We start from the raw sequence: 17,700 nt of genomic DNA, 5'->3' as shown, positions 1-17,700 counted from the left end.
ATATCTTATCCCTTATTATTTCATAGGGCAGACTGCAGGGCCGTCGCTGCCTCCTCTATTCACAGCTTGTCACTCACGTCCCCTTACTAAGGGAATATTGGTGCCTTAGAAATATATCCTGTCACTATAGCCTTTATACTGGCACATTTCCTATAATAAATGGCAGCAATATTGATACTTCCAGGGCATAACACAAATGTTTTTTTTCTTCCAACAGAATGCAATGAACCTGCCCCCTGACAAAGCCAGGTTACTCCGCCAGTACGACAATGAGAAGAAGTGGGAACTCATCTGTGACCAGGTAAAAGTGCTACACGGACACTTAACCTGCCTGATTGTTTTTGTAAATGGTTGAAACGTTCAGAGTCATGTGCAAGGCATTGTGGGAAAAGGAGTTTTGGCTGGCCGATGGCTGATTTCTGCTATATTGTTTATAGAGTCAGAACCAGCAGTGCAGAAGGGGACAGTCATGTCATGTGCAAGGCATTGTGGGAAAAGGAGTCTTGGCTGGCCCATGGCTGATTTCTGCTATATTGTTTATAGAGTCAGAACCAGCAGTGCAGAAGGGGACAGTCATGTCATGTGCAAGGCATTGTGGGAAAAGGAGTCTTGGCTGGCCCATGGCTGATTTCTGCTATATTGTTAACAGAGTCAGAACCAGCAGTGCAGAAGGGGACAGTCATGTCATGTGCACGGCATTGTGGGAAAAGGAGTCTTGGCTGGCCGATGGCTGATTTCTGCTATATTGTTTACAGAGTCAGAACCAGCAGTGCAGAAGGGGACAGTCATGTCATGTGCAAGGCTTTGTGGGAAAAGGAGTCTTGGCTGGCCGATGGCTGATATCTGCTATATTGTTTACAAAGTCAGAACCAGCAGTGCAGAAGAGGACAGGCAAATACTACTTTTGATAGCAATTGTTATCACTACTAGAGTGTAGAGTGTAGAAGGGTTGATAAAGTGCAGTTTAGATGTTTGTTGCTAGGAATTCCTCCAAACTAGATGACATACAAAGAAAGGGCTACTACCGAGTGTTACTTTAAGAATCCGTGCCTGATGCTCCCTTGATAACATGTCGGGATGCACCGAATCCACTATTTTATGATTCGGCCGAACCCTGAAAGATTCGGCTGAATCCGAATTTGCATGTGTAAATTAGGATAAGGAAGCGGCAAAAATGTTGGACTTCCGTGTTCATGTGACAAAAAGTCATACTGATTCTTTAATAGGCCGCTTAATATGATATAAAAACTATCTGTTGGTTAAGTATTCATTCTGGGGGTATAGTTTTCCTTTATTTTATAATATTCCTCTTCTGGCCTTCATTAGGTCAGTTAGCATTGGGCCTGCATGTTGGAACAGGGGGCTCAGGGGGCTGTGGGTCCCCCCCAGAAGGCAAGAAAAGTTTTGCTCAGAGAGACGAGATGCCATGGATAACAGACCCCATGACAGGTTACCCCTATCCCACACAAATAGCAGTAGGAAATGACATTTTTAAAGGGGTGGTTCACCTTTAAGTTAACTTTTGTCATAGAATTACCTATTCCTAGCTACTGTGCAATCGATTTTCATTTTTTATAGTTTTTGAATTATTTGCCTTTCTCTTCTGACACTTTCCAGCTTTCAAATGGGGGTCACTGACCCCGGCAGCCACAAACCATTGCTTTGTAAGGCTACAAATGTATTATTATTGTTACTTATTACTTATCTTTCTATGCAGGCCCTCTGCTATTCATATCCCCATCTCTCGTTTAAACCACTGCCTGGTTTCTAGGGTAAGTAAGACCCTAGCAACCAGATAGCTGCTAAAATAACAAATGGAGAACTGCTGGACCAGAAGCTAATAAACTCAATAACCATTTAAAAGTAAAACAATGAAGACCAATTGCAAATTGTCTCAGAATATCAATGTCTACATCATATTAAAAGCTAATTTTAAAGGTGAACTGCCCCTTTAAGAGTATGAATTTAAACAGCCCAATGTCCATTGTAGCAGCTGCCCCTTGTTATCACCCCCCTGATGGACACACATGCCTTGGGCCTGATGTAACTGTGGGGAAAAGTGACTTTTTGTGCTGAGATATTGGCACTATCCCTTCATTGCTTCTGTGCTTCTATCTGACCCACAGGGTATCTGCTCTGCTGTGTGTTCCAAAATAACCAAATCAGATCAACCGCTCTTCCCCTCAGCCTGACATTTATCCGCAACAATTTCCATTTTCTTCTTTGTGTCCCCAAATAGCCTCTTGGCAATAGCAGAGCCAATGTACAGTACGTGTGTGAACTGCCATTGTGCGCGAGGGGCACTGGGCCGGCGTGGTCTGTGAATCTAAATGGGGGGATGCTTCTAATTTATTTCATTTATAAAATAGTATCTAGTATTTAAATTGTTTTAGAAGAAAAATAAAGTATAACATTAAAGGGCAACTAAGCTGAGTACAGGTATGGGATCCCTTATCCAGAAACCCGTTATTAAGTTCTGAATTACGGAAAGGCCATGGCCCATAGACTCCATTATAAGCAAATAATTATAATTTTTATAAAGGATTTCCTTTTTCTTTGTAATAATAAAACAGTACCTGTACTTGATCCCAACTAAGATATAATTAGTTATACAGCCCTATTGGGTTTATTTCATGGTTAAATGATTCCCTTTTCTCTGTAATAATAAAACAGTACCCGTACTTGATCCCAGCTAAGATATAATTACCCCTTATTGGGGGCAGAACAGCCCTATTGGGTTTATTTCATGGTTAAATGATTCCCTTTTCTCTGTAATAATAAAACAGTACCCGTACTTGATCCCAGCTAAGATATAATTACCCCTTATTGGGGGCAGAACAGCCCTATTGGGTTTATTTAATGGTTAAATTATCCCCTTTTCTCTGTAATAATAAAACAGTACCTGTACTTGATCCCAACTAAGATATAATTACCCCTTATTGGGGGCAGAACAGCCCTATTGGGTTTATTTCATGGTTAAATGATTCCCTTTTCTCTGTAATAATAAAACAGTACCCGTACTTGATCCCAGCTAAGATATAATTACCCCTTATTGGGGGCAGAACAGCCCTATTGGGTTTATTTAATGGTTAAATTATCCCCTTTTCTCTGTAATAATAAAACAGTACCTGAACTTGATCCCAACTAAGATATAATTACCACTTATTGGAGGCAAAACAAGCCTACTGGGTTTATTCAAGATTTAAATGATGTTTAGCAGACTTAAGTTATGGAGATTCAAATTATGGAAAGATCCCTTATCCGGAAAACCCCAGGTCCCGAACATTCTGGATAACGGGTCCCATACCCGTATTATAGAATCTGGGCAGATGGCTGCCATTGAGCAGTTAAAGGGTTAACTTTAAAAATAAACTTCAATATGGCATAGCCATTGATATACCAATTTGCATTTGGTTTTAGTTTTTGAGTTTTTGAGTTTTTCCGTTATTTAGTTTTCTCTTCAGCAGCTCTCCAGTTTGGAACTTCAGCAGCTATCTGGTTGCTAGGGTTTTGTTTACCTTAGCAACCAGGCAGTTGTTTTGAATGAGAGATAAGAATATGAATAGGAGAGAACTACACTGATGAGCCCCAAGAGGTGAAATGGGTCTGTAGTTGGGAATCTGATCAGCTATTATCCAGGGGCCCCAGTACTGAGCAAGGAACGGGTCGAGGGGAGGGGGCCATGACAGGGTGAGGAAAAGCCCGGGAAAAGATTTGCTGTTGCAGGGCAGAGAAAAAGGCAGGTGTAAGCTGATTGGCCAAGGGAGCGTGGGTCAGCCTTGAATGGGGGATGGCACAGGAGGGAAGGCACCATTTTACCTGGAAAGCTCCCGCCCTCCCTCCCTAAATAAAGAGGGAGCAGTGAGATTGGGCTTGAGGAAGGTTAAGCGAAGAGTTAGTCGCAGCTAGGTTAGAGGCGGAAGGTTGGGCCTGAGGCTAGGGAGTTTGGGCCATTGGCCGATGGCCAGCGGGGGGTGTGGTGGCCAGATTAAAGGGGATGGCTAACCTCAGGGACCCGAGGGTGGCTGGGGGCGAGGATAGCCCCCACTTAATTGCAGCCTTCAGTGGCTTAGGGTTATTATGTTATTAAGTTATTTGATGATGTTGAAATGTTATGGTATGTTATGTTATGGTGAATGAAGTATTCATTATTGGTTTGTTAATAAACTGGCTGCGGCCTTTTTCACCCATCAAAGTGTGCATTTTCTAATTTGGGGATGGTTGGGAGGTAGTAAAGAGAGGGCACAGCATTGACGCTGCCATTGTCATGGCTTCTGCTTTAAACCCAGTGGGTAAGCTTTAGCCTATAGGATAAACCCATGTACATGGGATTTTTTTTTAGAAGTTTGGGATTCATTCCCAATGTAGTTAGGAATCTAATCAGCTATTATCCTGGCTTTTGCTTTAAAAACCCAGTGGGTCAGCTTTAGCCTATAGGATAAACCCATGTAAATGGGAATTTTCTAAGAGCCTTAAGGAATTTGTTCCCAGAATCCCTTTGACTTACGTATGAGGCGATCTCCTCAATCCTTTTAACTTGACCATGGTTAAAAACAGAAATTTGGCTCTTAATGTTACCAGGAGCGGCTTTTTGCCGCTCCTGGTAACTTAAATGGCGCTTTCATCTGAGGCGAGCTTCCGAATTCATGGCAGCAGTGCCCCCGCTTCCAGCCAGGACCAGAGTAGTAGACAGCCCTACTGGTTAAAAAGTGATAGAGCGGTGATTTATTTTCCCTTTAAAACATTTGTTCTAGGCTATATATACTTACCCATCATTCAGCATTCAGTAGTAAGTAAGTTTTGGGTAGAAAAGTGCCTTTATTAGGATGAATTTGCTGATCAGTGTCCCCTTTCACTTTGGCCCTGAGCTAAAGACCCCAGCGCTCCCCCTGATTGCAATTGCAGCTGTCAGAGCTTAACGAGCAGTTCAGTCATTTTGAAAGGCAGTTGATTCTCCCTCGATTTAATGTAATTTGAGGTCCAGACGCACTTTTTCAGTTTTTTTTTAATGGGGGTAAGCGTGGGCAGATTGAAACCTCAGCCAAAAAGGCCACAATTTATTTTTATCCCCTGTCTGTGCGCTCTATGGCCGACCTGCATACTCCGATATGAAAATGCGCAGCGGCAGTAATATCCTGTTTATTCTAGGATCGGCCTCCCTGGAAAGCCGGGCCTGGCACAATTACAAATCCAATTTGGCAGGAGCAAATTGAATATTTTTTTGGGTTCCGGACATGAAAGCTCGTTTATCAGTTCTAAGACAGGCGGATAGATCCTGAAACCCAAGTTCACAGCCGCGCGGAGCTGCCAAGATAAAGCAAAATAAATGAAAAAGACATTTTTTAATTTATAATATATTATTGCTGGAGATACTCGGTGGTGGTCCGAGGGGTAGAAATAAAGCACCATTCCTTGCTAGGCCTGCAAGGCCTGTAAGGGGATATCCCTACATTTGTCCTTTTGTTTCTTTAGGAATCCTAGTAAACTGCTGTTATATCTCAATACAAATGAAATTCATGGAAGGAAACAGTAGAATAAATCTATTGCCGTATAACAGAGCTCTGTATAAACAAAGCATAATATTAATATTGCCGTATAATAGAGCTCTGTATAAACAAAGGATAATATTAATATTGCCGTATAATAGAGCTCTGTATAAACAAAGGATAATATTAATATTGCCATTTAACAGAGCCCTGTATAAACAAAGCATAATATTAATATTGCCGTATAATAGAGCTCTGTATAAACAAAAGATAATATTAATATTGCTGTATAACAGAGCACTGTATAAACAAAGGATAATATAGGTATGGGACTCGTTATCCAGAATGCTCGGGACCTGGGGTTTTCCGCATAAGGGATCTTTCCATAATTTGGATCTCCCTACCATAAGTCTGCTAAAAATCATTTAAATATTAAATAAACCCAATAGGACTGTTTTGCCTCCAATAAGGGGTAATTATATCTTAGTTGGGATCAAGTACAGGTACTGTTTTATTATTACAGAGAAAAGGGAATCATTTAACCATTAAATAAACCCAATAGGGCTGTTCTGCCCCAATAAGGGGTAATTATATCTTAGTTGGGATCAAGTACAGGTACTGTTTTATTATTACAGAGAAAAGGGAATCATTTAACCATGAAATAAACCCAATAGGGCTGTTCTGCCCCCAATAAGGGGTAATTATATCTTAGTTGGGATCAAGTACAGGTACTGTTTTATTATTACAGAGAAAAGGGAATCATTTAACCATGAAATAAACCCAATAGGGCTGTTCTGCCCCCAATAAGGGGTAATTATATCTTAGTTGGGATCAAGTACAGGTACTGTTTTATTATTACAGAGAAAAGGGAATCATTTAACCATTAAATAAACCCAATAGGGCTGTTCTGCCCCCAATAAGGGGTCATTATATCTTAGTTGGGATCAAGTACAGGTACGGTTTTATTATTACAGAGAAAAGGGAATCATTTTTAAAAATTAGAATTATTTGCTTTTAATGGAGTCTATGGGAAATGGGTATTCTGTAATTTGGAACTTTCTGGATAACAGGTTTCCGGATAAGGGATCCCATACCTGTATTAATATTGCTATATAACAGAGCTCTTTATAAACAAAGGATACTATTAATATTGCCGTATAACAGAGCGCTGTATAAATTAAGGATAATATTAATATTGCCGTATAACAAAGCGCTGTATAAATCAATTACAGGCAACTTGCATTATATTCCCTTTTGCACCATCAACATATAAAGCTTTTGTTTAGTCTGAGAATAACTGGGATTCTGGTAAAAAGGGAATATTTCCTTTGTATAAATGAGGGTTTTGCAGTTTATTTTCCCCTTGAATAAACATGAGAATGTCTGGCCAAAGCTTACTGTGTGCATAGGGCATTTACTGTCCCAGAAATTATGGATTAGAGCTGCCATATGGCTTAGCTAGCAAACTGTTCCTAACCAGTAAGGGTGCTCTGGGGTGCAGTGGGTACTGTTCTCCTTGTGTTTGTGAGGCTACTTCTGACCCCTGATCCCCCCACTCCAAAAACATACAGGCAGGTTGATTGGCTCCTTATAAAACTGACCCTAGTGCGTGTGAATCTGGTAGGGACATTAGATTGTAAACTCTACCAGTGTCAGATTAGGGTGTCCAGGACCCACCGGGGCAGCCACCCTAGGGTTGCCACCTCTCCTACATGGGGGTGGAGCGTTACATCACTGTGTGGGGCAGTGACATCGCACATTAAGGGGGCGGGGCTATGACGCAGCAATCAGCAATTGTCTAATCGTCGCGTCAGCCTTCGAGAATCCTTCCCAGTTTTCTAAATTGGGAATTGGGAACTGGATAGGTGTCAACCCTACCTCCACCTCAGTTGAGAACTTCACAACCAACCTTCACCCCTTTCCCACGTGCATCACGTACCCCCTACTTTCCCTTGTGGCTGCAGTCAGGAGTGGGAGTGGAGCGCCCAAAGTTCCTGCCACAATTTTTTGTGGACTTTTGTCGAAAAAATACTCAAGCCTAAATGTGTTAAGATCATGTAAAAGTCAATGGCAGAGGTCCCTTGTACAACTGGAAGATCGTTCTTTGCTTTAAATTTTAGGGTTTTTCTGACGCTGGCTTTTGAGCGACTATATGAAAAAGTTATGGTTATAGTGGAACAAGTCGAAAAATTTGGTTTTCCGCAGTTTCTTCCTTCTAGTAAATCTGTCTCCACGTGTCAGTTTTGCAATTTATATTTATTTTCTAATTTTTTTTAGTAGATTTTGAGATATGAGCAGTTTTAGACTGCTAATACCAGGCTCAGGCTCTTTCAGAGGCCTCATTGCCCCTGTCCCAACAGTGCAGGAGCACCAAGCAGAAGCGCCCTTAGCAAGTACTTATTGAGACCAGCATCCCCTGCTGCTCCCCAGCCTGTATGTCTGAATGATGGTGCTAGGGAACAGGTAAGGGGTGGGGCACTTTCCCCAACTGTCCCTTATAAATAAAGCACTGCTGATCACAGGCAGATCTGCATTCATGGGACGATTGCATGTCCAGAGCTACTGAGCTAAAAGCCTGGTATTATCTCAGAATCCACTAAAAACAGAAAATGAATATAAACAGCAGAAGTGCTCAAAATATTTACCTTGATTTATTTCTGTGGGTTTAGATGCCCTTTAACTGAGTTCATTCTCAGAGAAACCACAATCCCCTGGGTGTTCCCTTTGGCTTCACCTTCCCTGATCAGCTTACTGGAGACTGAAATCAAACACTTCCCGGTATTGATATATTTATCTCACAGTGTTTGTTCTCCCACTTCCCCTGTTACTCGGCTTCCCGTGTCCTCACTTCTCCTTTCATGCAGGAAACCATTGGATAGGCTTCTCCTGACGCATTTTAGGCATAGTCTGTAGGCAATGCCAGCGCCGAAAATGCGTTATTCTGGCGTTGTTGCTAGGGGATTAAGAATTCTATCCCTCCCTCTATCATCTCAAAGGATCAAATATTTGCTTGTTTTGTTGGAATCAGTAATCTTCCCCAGTTCTTTTCCTCCTCTTCTCCCTTTACTCTAGGTTAGTGATCCCCAACCTTTCTTACTCGTGAGCCACAATCAAATGTAAAAAGACTTGGGGAGCAACACAAGCACCATAAAAGTTCATGGAGGAGCCAAATAAGGGCTAAGATTGGCTATTAGGGGCCTCTATGCACCCTATCAGCTTACAGGGGGCTTTATTTGGGAGTAAATCTTGTTTTTATTCAACCAAAACTTGCCCCCAAGTCAGGAATTCAAAAATAACTATCAGGTTTGGGGGCACTGAGAGCAACATCCAAGGTGTTGGGGGAGCAACATGTTGCCCCTGAGCCACTGGTTGGGGTTCACTGGCCTAGGTTAATCACATATGGGGTTGCCACCTTTCGTCTTCTGGCACTATGGGCATGGGGGGGCGGACAGTGATGTCACGGGGCAGGTAACATTGGGGGCAGGACTGAGGCGATAACATGGCAACCACCGACTGGCCGATAATTGTGTCCATCAAGGATAGTCCTGTCTGGATTTGCTAATTTGGAAAAGCGGGAAGCCAGTTTTGACCCAGACAGCCCTTCTTAAAATGTAGGGTGCTTAGGGTATGGTGGTGATAGGGGCGCTAAGCACATACCTCTTATGTCACCCACCCCTAATCCGAGCCCTTGTGGCACAAACCAACAAGCTGGGGTGGGGGTATGCAAGGTGAGGAGGCACGGCTCAAAATAACATTTTCTTTCATTTCATCAGAACTGTATTTGTGTGTCCCTCCTGCCTTGGGGCCACTCTAAAATAAAGGTTACAACAATAAAACAGACCCGCCGCTCTTGTCAGTCTCAATAGCCATCTCCCTGCTGGCGTTGCAGAGCCTGCGTTATGGCTGACAGCGCCGGCACGAATGAGGCAATCCAACCGTGTGACGTTCATAACCTTTGGACAAATTTATTATACTTTCTTTTTTTCCCAAGATGAGATTATAGTTAAAATCACAGCACAGACCTGAATGGAAAATGCTCTCGTCTAGAGTGACAGGTTGGCCTTTGCATGTAGCCGCCGTACTTTATATCATCGTGCTAATTGCCAGAACGTGGGATCCGAATAAACATTGCGCAAACAGAGACTGTCTGACACGCTCATGTGGCTTTAAATAAACAGCTGGAGTCTATAGAGTCACTATATTGTACCATGTATAGTCTGAATGCAGAATGTATTCTCTATCTGTTCAACCCTGCCCCCCGCCATAGGGAGGAATAAAGGATTTGTCACACTGATTTCTCATAAAACACTGCCATAATGTAACTTTCATATTATGCACAGAAATATATAGTGAATTATGTACCCCCTGTTGTAAAATATAAGGATACTATAAGACAGTGCTGTCAAACTTATGTGGTACCAAGGGCCGGAATTTTTCTAGCCTATGTGGTTAAGGGCCAATAAGGAAAGTCAGTTTTGGGCAATTTCTTTTTTAAACCACACCCACTTTAAACCACACCCATATTAACACAAACATTATCCACATTAATGGTGGAAGCACATCACACATATTCATGGCTTGTGTTTATTGTAAAAGTATAGTGCACAAGAGCCTTGACTCATTTTAGATGTATATAATATTGTAAAGTATGAAGTCACCGCGGAGTTGTATAAAAGCATTCATTGAAACATGTTTATAAAAATGCTTTTTTTTTATTTGTTATCTTTAGGAAAGATTTCAAGTGAAAAATCCCCCCCACACATATATTCAGAAGCTTAAAGGTTATCTTGATCCGGCAGTACCAAGAAAGGTAAGAATTTCTTTCCTGCCCCTCGGGGCTTTTCATTACTTCCTAACCCAGTAGTGGAGAGGCTTTTGGTGCCTCTTAGAAAGTATTCTAGAATATTGCCCAGAATAGATAGAAAATGAATTTCTGTTAAATATAAAAACAGGGGAAGAAAAAAGAATGGGAGTAGAGGAAGAATGTGGGAGACAGAGGGGATAATGGAGGAAGATATTGAGTGAGAATGAGAGGATGAGAGGCAAAGAGAGGGTAGAGGTTAGGGTTGCCACCTTTTTAGCATAAATATATCAGCCTGGCTGGAGGCATGTCCACAAGGGGGCAGACCATTGCGCTGAAGGGAGGCGTTGTGACATTGAGGGGGTGTATTGTGTTGTTAAAGGGGCCAGAGCATGTCATCAAGCAAGGAATTGGCAGGTGATTTGGTGAGTATAGGAGCCATCATGGGAAAAATGGGGAGTATTGGAGGGGGGCCGAGGGGGGGATTACCTAGTTCATACAGATTTACAGGGAAGTACATTGCTGGTAAATATGTAATACCAGCCCCGGCCACCGGTGAAATATCGGACAGGTGGCAACCCTAGTAGAGGTTGAGGGACAATGAGCATAGGCAGAGAATAATGAAGATTTAGGAAGGCGTAGATTCCATAAAAAGAAACCAACTGCTGTATATTCAGTAACAATTATACTTCTGATATTGATATCACCCTTCTGCCCTGATAATGAAAGAGGGCAACACTGAGAAAAGGATGTGAGAAAGAGTGATAGAGAGATAATGAGAGAGCGATGATACAAGAGATATATGAGAGAGGAAAAGACAAGGATGAGAAAGTGAGAGTATGAGAGACACAGGCAGACAGAGCAGCGGATGGAATTTATTGGAAGGAAAAGTTGGCACTGTCTAAAATCCAAGAAATGTACAAAAGCATCCGAGAAATAGGAAACGTGATTTATAACAAAAACTATTTGGAGTGCCCCAACGGCCGACCTGAAGTCTGTAGCAGAAGGAGACAAGTCTTGGCAGGAGTAACGTCTTGGAATACTGTTTTATTGCGAGTAACATGGATAATTATTAGCACTCGGCAGCCCAGATGGACTCATATCCTGCGCTGATGGCTTTTGCAGCCTTTTTTGGACAAAGGAAAGAACCCAAGATGGATCATATTCCTGAGCGCTTCTGTCATTCTGTCTGTTCCAACAATCCATGCCTTCTTGTGCTATACGTTTGGCTTATGTTACTGTCTCTCCGCCACTTTATTCAGGTTTTTTGACTTTTTTTTTACCCTTGGGATGTCCAAACTACAATCCCCAGCAGAAGTTTGAGAAGATGAGGTCCAGGTTGTCAATGTAAAGTCAGTGGCACAAAATAGTTTTCATAAGCTGATGAAAGAGAACTTATTTATTACAGGTATCGGACCCCTTATCCGGAAACCCATTATCCAGAAAGTTCCGAATTACGGAATTTCTTTTTCTCTGTTATAATTAAACCGTTCCTTGTACTTGATCCCAACTAAGATATAAGTACCCCTTATTGGGGGCAAAACAGCCCTATTGGGTTTATTTAATGGTTAAATGATTCCCTTTTCTCTGTAATAATAAAACAGTACCTGTACTTGATCCCAACTAAGATATAATTACCCATTATTGGGGGCAGAACAATCCTATTGGGTTTATTTAATGGTTAAATGATTCCCTTTTCTCTGTAATAATAAAACAGTACCTGTACTTGATCCCAACTAAGATATAATTACCCCTTATTGGGGGCAGAACAGCCCTATTGGGTTTATTTAATGGTTAAATGATTCCCTTTTCTCTGTAATAATAAAACAGTACCTGTACTTGATCCCAACTAAGATATAATTACCCCTTATTGGGGCAGAACAGCCCTATTGGGTTTATTTAATGGTTAAATGATTCCCTTTTCTCTGTAATAATAAAACAGTACCTGTACTTGATCCCAACTAAGATATAATTAATCCTTATTGGAGCCAAAACAATCCTATTGAGTTTAATTACTGTTTAAATAATTTTATTAGCAGACTTAAGGTAGGGGATCCGAATTATGGAAAGATCCCTTATCCGGAAAACCCCAGGTCCTGAGCATTCTGGATAATGGGTCCCATACTTGTATTATCGAAAACACTTCAAGTTCAACTCTTTGGTCACCCAGTCCCTGTCCTTGTCTGATCCGGAGGAAGGCAAAAAGCCTCCCAAATGCAGGTTTAACTTCTCAGTTTTGCTTGTCCGTAGTAGATTGTTACACATGGAGTAAATACCATAGTCCCGGGTCCAGTTACCCATAGCAAACAAACAGCTGTTTGCCCTTATTACTGTAATAAAAGTTGCCTGAGCAAACTTGCCCCCCTTTTATACAAACTGTTTTCCCAAATATTCAACAAACTTGTTTCTTGGAGAGGAGAAAGCCATTTTTGGATCATAACGTGACAAAACTCCGTGACCATATAATTTTCCCCAATAATAGAAAGTTCCTGTTCCCAAGCTGTACCGCAAGCGTGTAACGTTGGGCTGGAACTCTCATACGTTCCATCTCATTTGCGCTGCTTCTATGCCTAAAAAGGGAAAGTTGGCTGCATGACAACCCCCCCATCAATTATTTGTTCTCTTTTGCTTCAGAAACGCATAGATTTTAAAATCCGTGTGGAACAGTATCGTTGTATATTGAAGGAATTTGGTCAGCTCTTTTTTTCCATTTTTCCAAGATCCTTATTGAGCTTATTAATAGTCTTAAAGGGGACATAAGCCTTCCATAAGCCACACACACATGGGTTCACTTAATATCAATGGACTACAAATCTCTCCATACTACAAGATATTCTTAAGCATTACATCAATAATGGTGGGAGTTGTAGACACCAGTTCAGTCACACAGCCTCAATATCCAGGACAGATTCTAAATGTACAGCATTTTTTGCCTTCCACTTTTGACTCTTTTCTGCTTTCGAATAAGGGGCAGTGACCCCAGCAACCGAAAAACTATTGGGGCTAGAGTTTTATTGTTTTTGTTACTTTTTACTATTTTTCTTTCCATGCAGTCATCCACCTATTCATATTCCAGTTTTGCATTCAAGCCACTGCCTAGTTGTGGCGGGGGGCCCCTTGGGTAACAGCCCCAGTGGGACTTGAACACCCCAGTCCAACCCCGTGCCTAAATTTGTAGGTGCCACTGGCAGGCAAGGTCCTTATTGGAGAGTTGTCTTATATCTGTAATAAAATTTGGGCCTTTCTCTGGAAAGCTGGGGAGCACATGCGTGGGGTTTTATGGAAGTCTTACATTCCCCTAATAGGGGGTACATTATATTGTTAGGAATGGGGGCAGTAGAATAGAAGCCATTAAATGGTTAGTAAGATGCAAGGGTTCCAAAGGAGGCCTTGGTAAATAAATTCTCACTATAGAAACTCATTCATTGCTGTATTTATATGAGTAAATGTACTTTTTGGGGTTCATGTTTCTCCATGTTACCTTCTGGCTAACTCTCTGAGGTTCTTAGTATGCCATGGTGCATTGGTTTATTTGAAACCTTTGGAGATAATGTGTAAGACATGGTAGCTCCTCATTATGAGTCTGCCTTTGGTATAGGATTTTATAACTTTGTTATTTCCTTCTTTTTTCTCCTCAGAAATTTAGGAGACGGGTACAAGAATCCACACAAGTTTTACGAGAACTGGAAATCTCTCTAAGAACAAACCACATAGGGTAAGGATTGCTGACGGAGTACTTTAGGTTGGAAATCTCTGCGTCCACCAGAGGAACAGAGTTCCTAAGCTTTTATTGCAGGGATGTTTAATGCAATTCTGTTGAAGCCCCTACCTTTGAGGTCCAAAATTTGGTCAGTCCCCCTTTAGCTCACAACAAGGTTACAGATAGCTGCAATCAATACTGTATTGGCTATTCAGCCTTGGCTCCAAGAATATCTAGGACAGCAAAAGACCAAATCTCACCCTAATGACCTAAAAGTTGAACTCTCAAGAGTATCTAGGACAGTAAATATTCTCCCCAAATCTCACCCAAGCTGGTCTGCTCTCTGGGCCCTCCCAGCCACTAATGTTAGCATAGTGGGGCAGCCTTACAGTTTGTGAACAGGAGTCCACTTGTCAAATGCATGGGTGCAATCAGTTTGCTGGACATTGTGGCTTTGCACAATCCTATAAACAACCATTTTAAGGCAATGTGTGTTATGACAACCCATCTAATCTACCCTAGTCATGTCCATTACCCCTATACATACCTGATCTGCCCCAAAGGTTTTGGGTATGCCCTACACTTTTTAGATGTACTGTCCTTTGCATAGTGCTACCATAAACCTTTTAGAATGGCCTAAGGAACATAGAAACATCCATTTTCTAGTAGATACAGTTTTCTAAGGTCTATCCGAGGTCTGCAGTAGAAAAATCCTAGTTAAGAAGAAACTGTCTGTATGCTTTCCATGTTACCTTGTCTCTGTTTAAACCATCAACACATATCTTAGAACTTTTTATCTCTGGTCAACCAAAACCAAGTTTGTATTTTAGCTCGTTATGGATGACTTGAGCCTTTTGACCGTGCACACAGCCTAGAGTTTATTTTTATTCACCCTGTAATAAAAAACAAATATGAGATGGGTTTGGAGTCTCCAATTAGTTATTCCTTAGCTAGAAAATACGTTTTAAACATTGCTTACTCAAATCTGATAATCTGTATGATATCTCAATGGAATTGTAACTGGAGGAACAAGTTTAGACTGGGTGAGCCCACCAAGACAGAACTTTCTGACCATCTGTGGGAGCTTTTTGGATGATGTTGGTAAAACCCCAGCAGAAATAAGTTGCTTGCCCCGGGGCTATTGATTGTTGAGTGCAATGCGGCTGGGATCACCTAAGCATAAGGTCATTAGCAAACTGAAATTTTCGAACATGTCTGATCAACTAAACAACTGATCGCCATGGTATGAAAATTATTGGACCGATAATTCGGAGTCCACATGTGGTCCAAAAATTATACAAAACCGATTTTAGCAGTACGTATATGGACAGCTTAAATATATATAAAAGGAGTTAAGGCTGAGATTATTTGCAGTTCAATGTACTTTGAACCAGCCTATTACATGTAACCACAAGCATTTTCTCAAAGCTCTATTTTTCATTGGAAATATATGTAATAATTATACCTATTAGGTTTTTATTGGGCATATAAACACCCCTTTTATGTAGCCAGATCGGTGAGATCAGCCTTTTTTTATGCTCTTTTCCTCAAATACCTACTACAGCCTCATTCTGCCCACGGGTCACTGCCGTCCAATAAACCTAAACACTGGGAATTGAGTGGAGAACGGAAAAACCACGTCTTCTTGTAAGGCTCTATTTTTAATACAACCACATCATTTAGTCTGGGCTTTTTATTTTGGACCTTTCGTCAGTTAAAAGTTTTTTTTTACCTAACGTGGTGCTATGCATTATGGATCTGAATTCAGATTTTTTCTTCACATAAGGTATTACTCTAAGGGGCCGATTCACTAATGTACGAATCCGAATCACGAAATCCGATCATTTCTGATGATCACAAATGTTACGAAAATCCCGTTCGTTTGAATGCGAAGATTTCATAATTACGGAGTTTCGAAATTTCCGTATTGAAACGATCGTTTACGATAGCGATCCGAAAATCACAAAATTATAGTATCCCATCGATCGTAAACAGCGCAAAACACTTTCTGACTTTGAAACTTCAATGGATGATTTTGGAAGCTTCCCATAGGACTCATTGGCACTCTGCACCCCCAACCCGGCCCAAGGAAAGTCTCCCATAGGGCTCAATGGCACTCTGCAGCCCCAACCTGGCCCAAGGAAAGTCTCCCATAGGGCTCAATGGCACTCTGCAGCCCCAACCTGGCCCAAGGGAAGCCTCCCATAGGGCTCAATGGCACTCTGCAGCTCCAACCTGGCCCAAGGGAAGCCTCCCATAGGGCTCAATGGCACTCTGCAGCTCCAACCCGGAGCAAGGAAAGTCTCCCATAGGGCTCAATGGCACTCTGCAGCTCCAACCCGGCCCAAGGAAAGTCTCCCATAGGGCTCACTGGCACTCTGCAGCTCCAACCCGGCCCAAGGAAAGTCTCCCATAGGGCTCAATGGCACTCTGCAGCTCCAACCCGGCCCAAGGAAAGTCTCCCATAGGGCTCAATGGCACTCTGCAGCTCCAACCCGGCCCAAGGAAAGTCTCCCATAGGACTCAATGGCACTCTGCAGCTCCAACCCGGCCCAAGGAAAGTCTCCCATAGGGCTCAATGGCACTCTGCAGCTCCAACCCGGCCCAAGGAAAGTCTCCCATAGGGCTCAATGGCACTCTGCAGCTCCAACCCGGCCCAAGGAAAGTCTCCCATAGGGCTCAATGGCACTCTGCAGCTCCAACCTGGCCAAAAGATAGTCACGATACCGAAGCTTGAATGAATTCCGAAACTTTCGTTAACATTGCGCAAAGTACGATTTTTTCGTGCAATGATGAACGTATCCCGAAAAAAACTTATTTTTTAACGTTAATATTGTAAACAGTACGAACAGTTCTAAAAGTTAGAAAAACTACAAATATTTTGTAATCGGACCCAATCGTACGTTAATGAATGTGCCCCTACAGGTAGTAATAGAAAGGGTATTTACGATTTTGCGAATTGATAGAGAAGTTGATAGGAGTTGTCCTAGGCAAAGTCATATTTTCAAACTCAAATTTTTTTTAACCCCACTTAAGCCAAACCCCACCCCACTGAATCTCCATCCCTGGATCAAGTCAAGACTCATACCACTGTAAGCAAACTGTGCCCCATGATTTCTAAATGTTATATTCGTGCAATGGCAGTAAGTGTCCTTCTCCTGTTTGGCAGGTGGGTGAGAGAATTCCTGAATGAAGAAAACAAAGGCCTGGATGTCTTAGTAGAATATCTTTCATTTGCCCAGTATGCTGTCACGTAAGTTGAAAGTATCTCAGGTATATTAAAGGGGAAGAAAACCTGGAAACAAAGTTTGGCTGGCATTCTCTATGGGAAATGGGGAGTTTTTTGGGCTTCGTCAGGCTTGTAAAAAATGTGTGATGGTTTAGCGGGAAAAAAAATGTGAGAAATGAAATCGGGAATTCCTGCTGGGGACTGCACTTGCATTCTAACTCAATATACACTTGCCTACCATGGCAAATATTATATTTGAATTGTTGAAGGAGCAGGGCAGGTTGTGTGAGTCGGTACTAACTTGTTAGTGCTTCTTCTTTTTTATTGCCCTTGTAGGCTCAGTGGCACCTCTAGTGTTAAGTAAGGAGTAAGGTCCCTATACACAGGCCAATTCTAGCTGCCGATATCTGTCCCTTAGACCAACTCGGCAGCTTATCTGCCCGTGTAGGGGCAGAAACGAGCGGGCTGGCCGACCGATATCTGG

The 17,700-nt window shown here is 42.0% G+C and overlaps 1 protein-coding gene across 10 annotated transcripts in view; it reads left to right on the top strand.

Moving 5' to 3' along the window:
* Positions 1-17,700, top strand: part of fmnl2 (formin like 2) — a 130,320-nt gene that overhangs the window by 70,359 nt on the left and 42,261 nt on the right. For all 10 annotated transcript variants that reach the window (XR_208999.4, XR_001171863.3, XR_001171864.3 and 7 more), the window contains exons 2-5: positions 218-301; positions 10,216-10,296; positions 13,926-14,002; positions 17,157-17,240. Coding sequence is in view for 7 of the 10 variants with exons in the window: in XM_012970868.3 (XP_012826322.1) it covers positions 218-301; positions 10,216-10,296; positions 13,926-14,002; positions 17,157-17,240 (326 nt within the window). In the remaining 3 variants the exon portion in view is untranslated. The remainder of the gene's footprint in view (positions 1-217; positions 302-10,215; positions 10,297-13,925; positions 14,003-17,156; positions 17,241-17,700) is intronic.

This window comes from Xenopus tropicalis, chromosome 9 (genome assembly GCF_000004195.4).
Source record: "Xenopus tropicalis strain Nigerian chromosome 9, UCB_Xtro_10.0, whole genome shotgun sequence".
Lineage (NCBI taxonomy): Eukaryota > Metazoa > Chordata > Amphibia > Anura > Pipidae > Xenopus > Xenopus tropicalis.
Note: the sequence above shows the minus strand (reverse complement) of the source record. Positions and strands in the feature narration are given on the sequence as shown.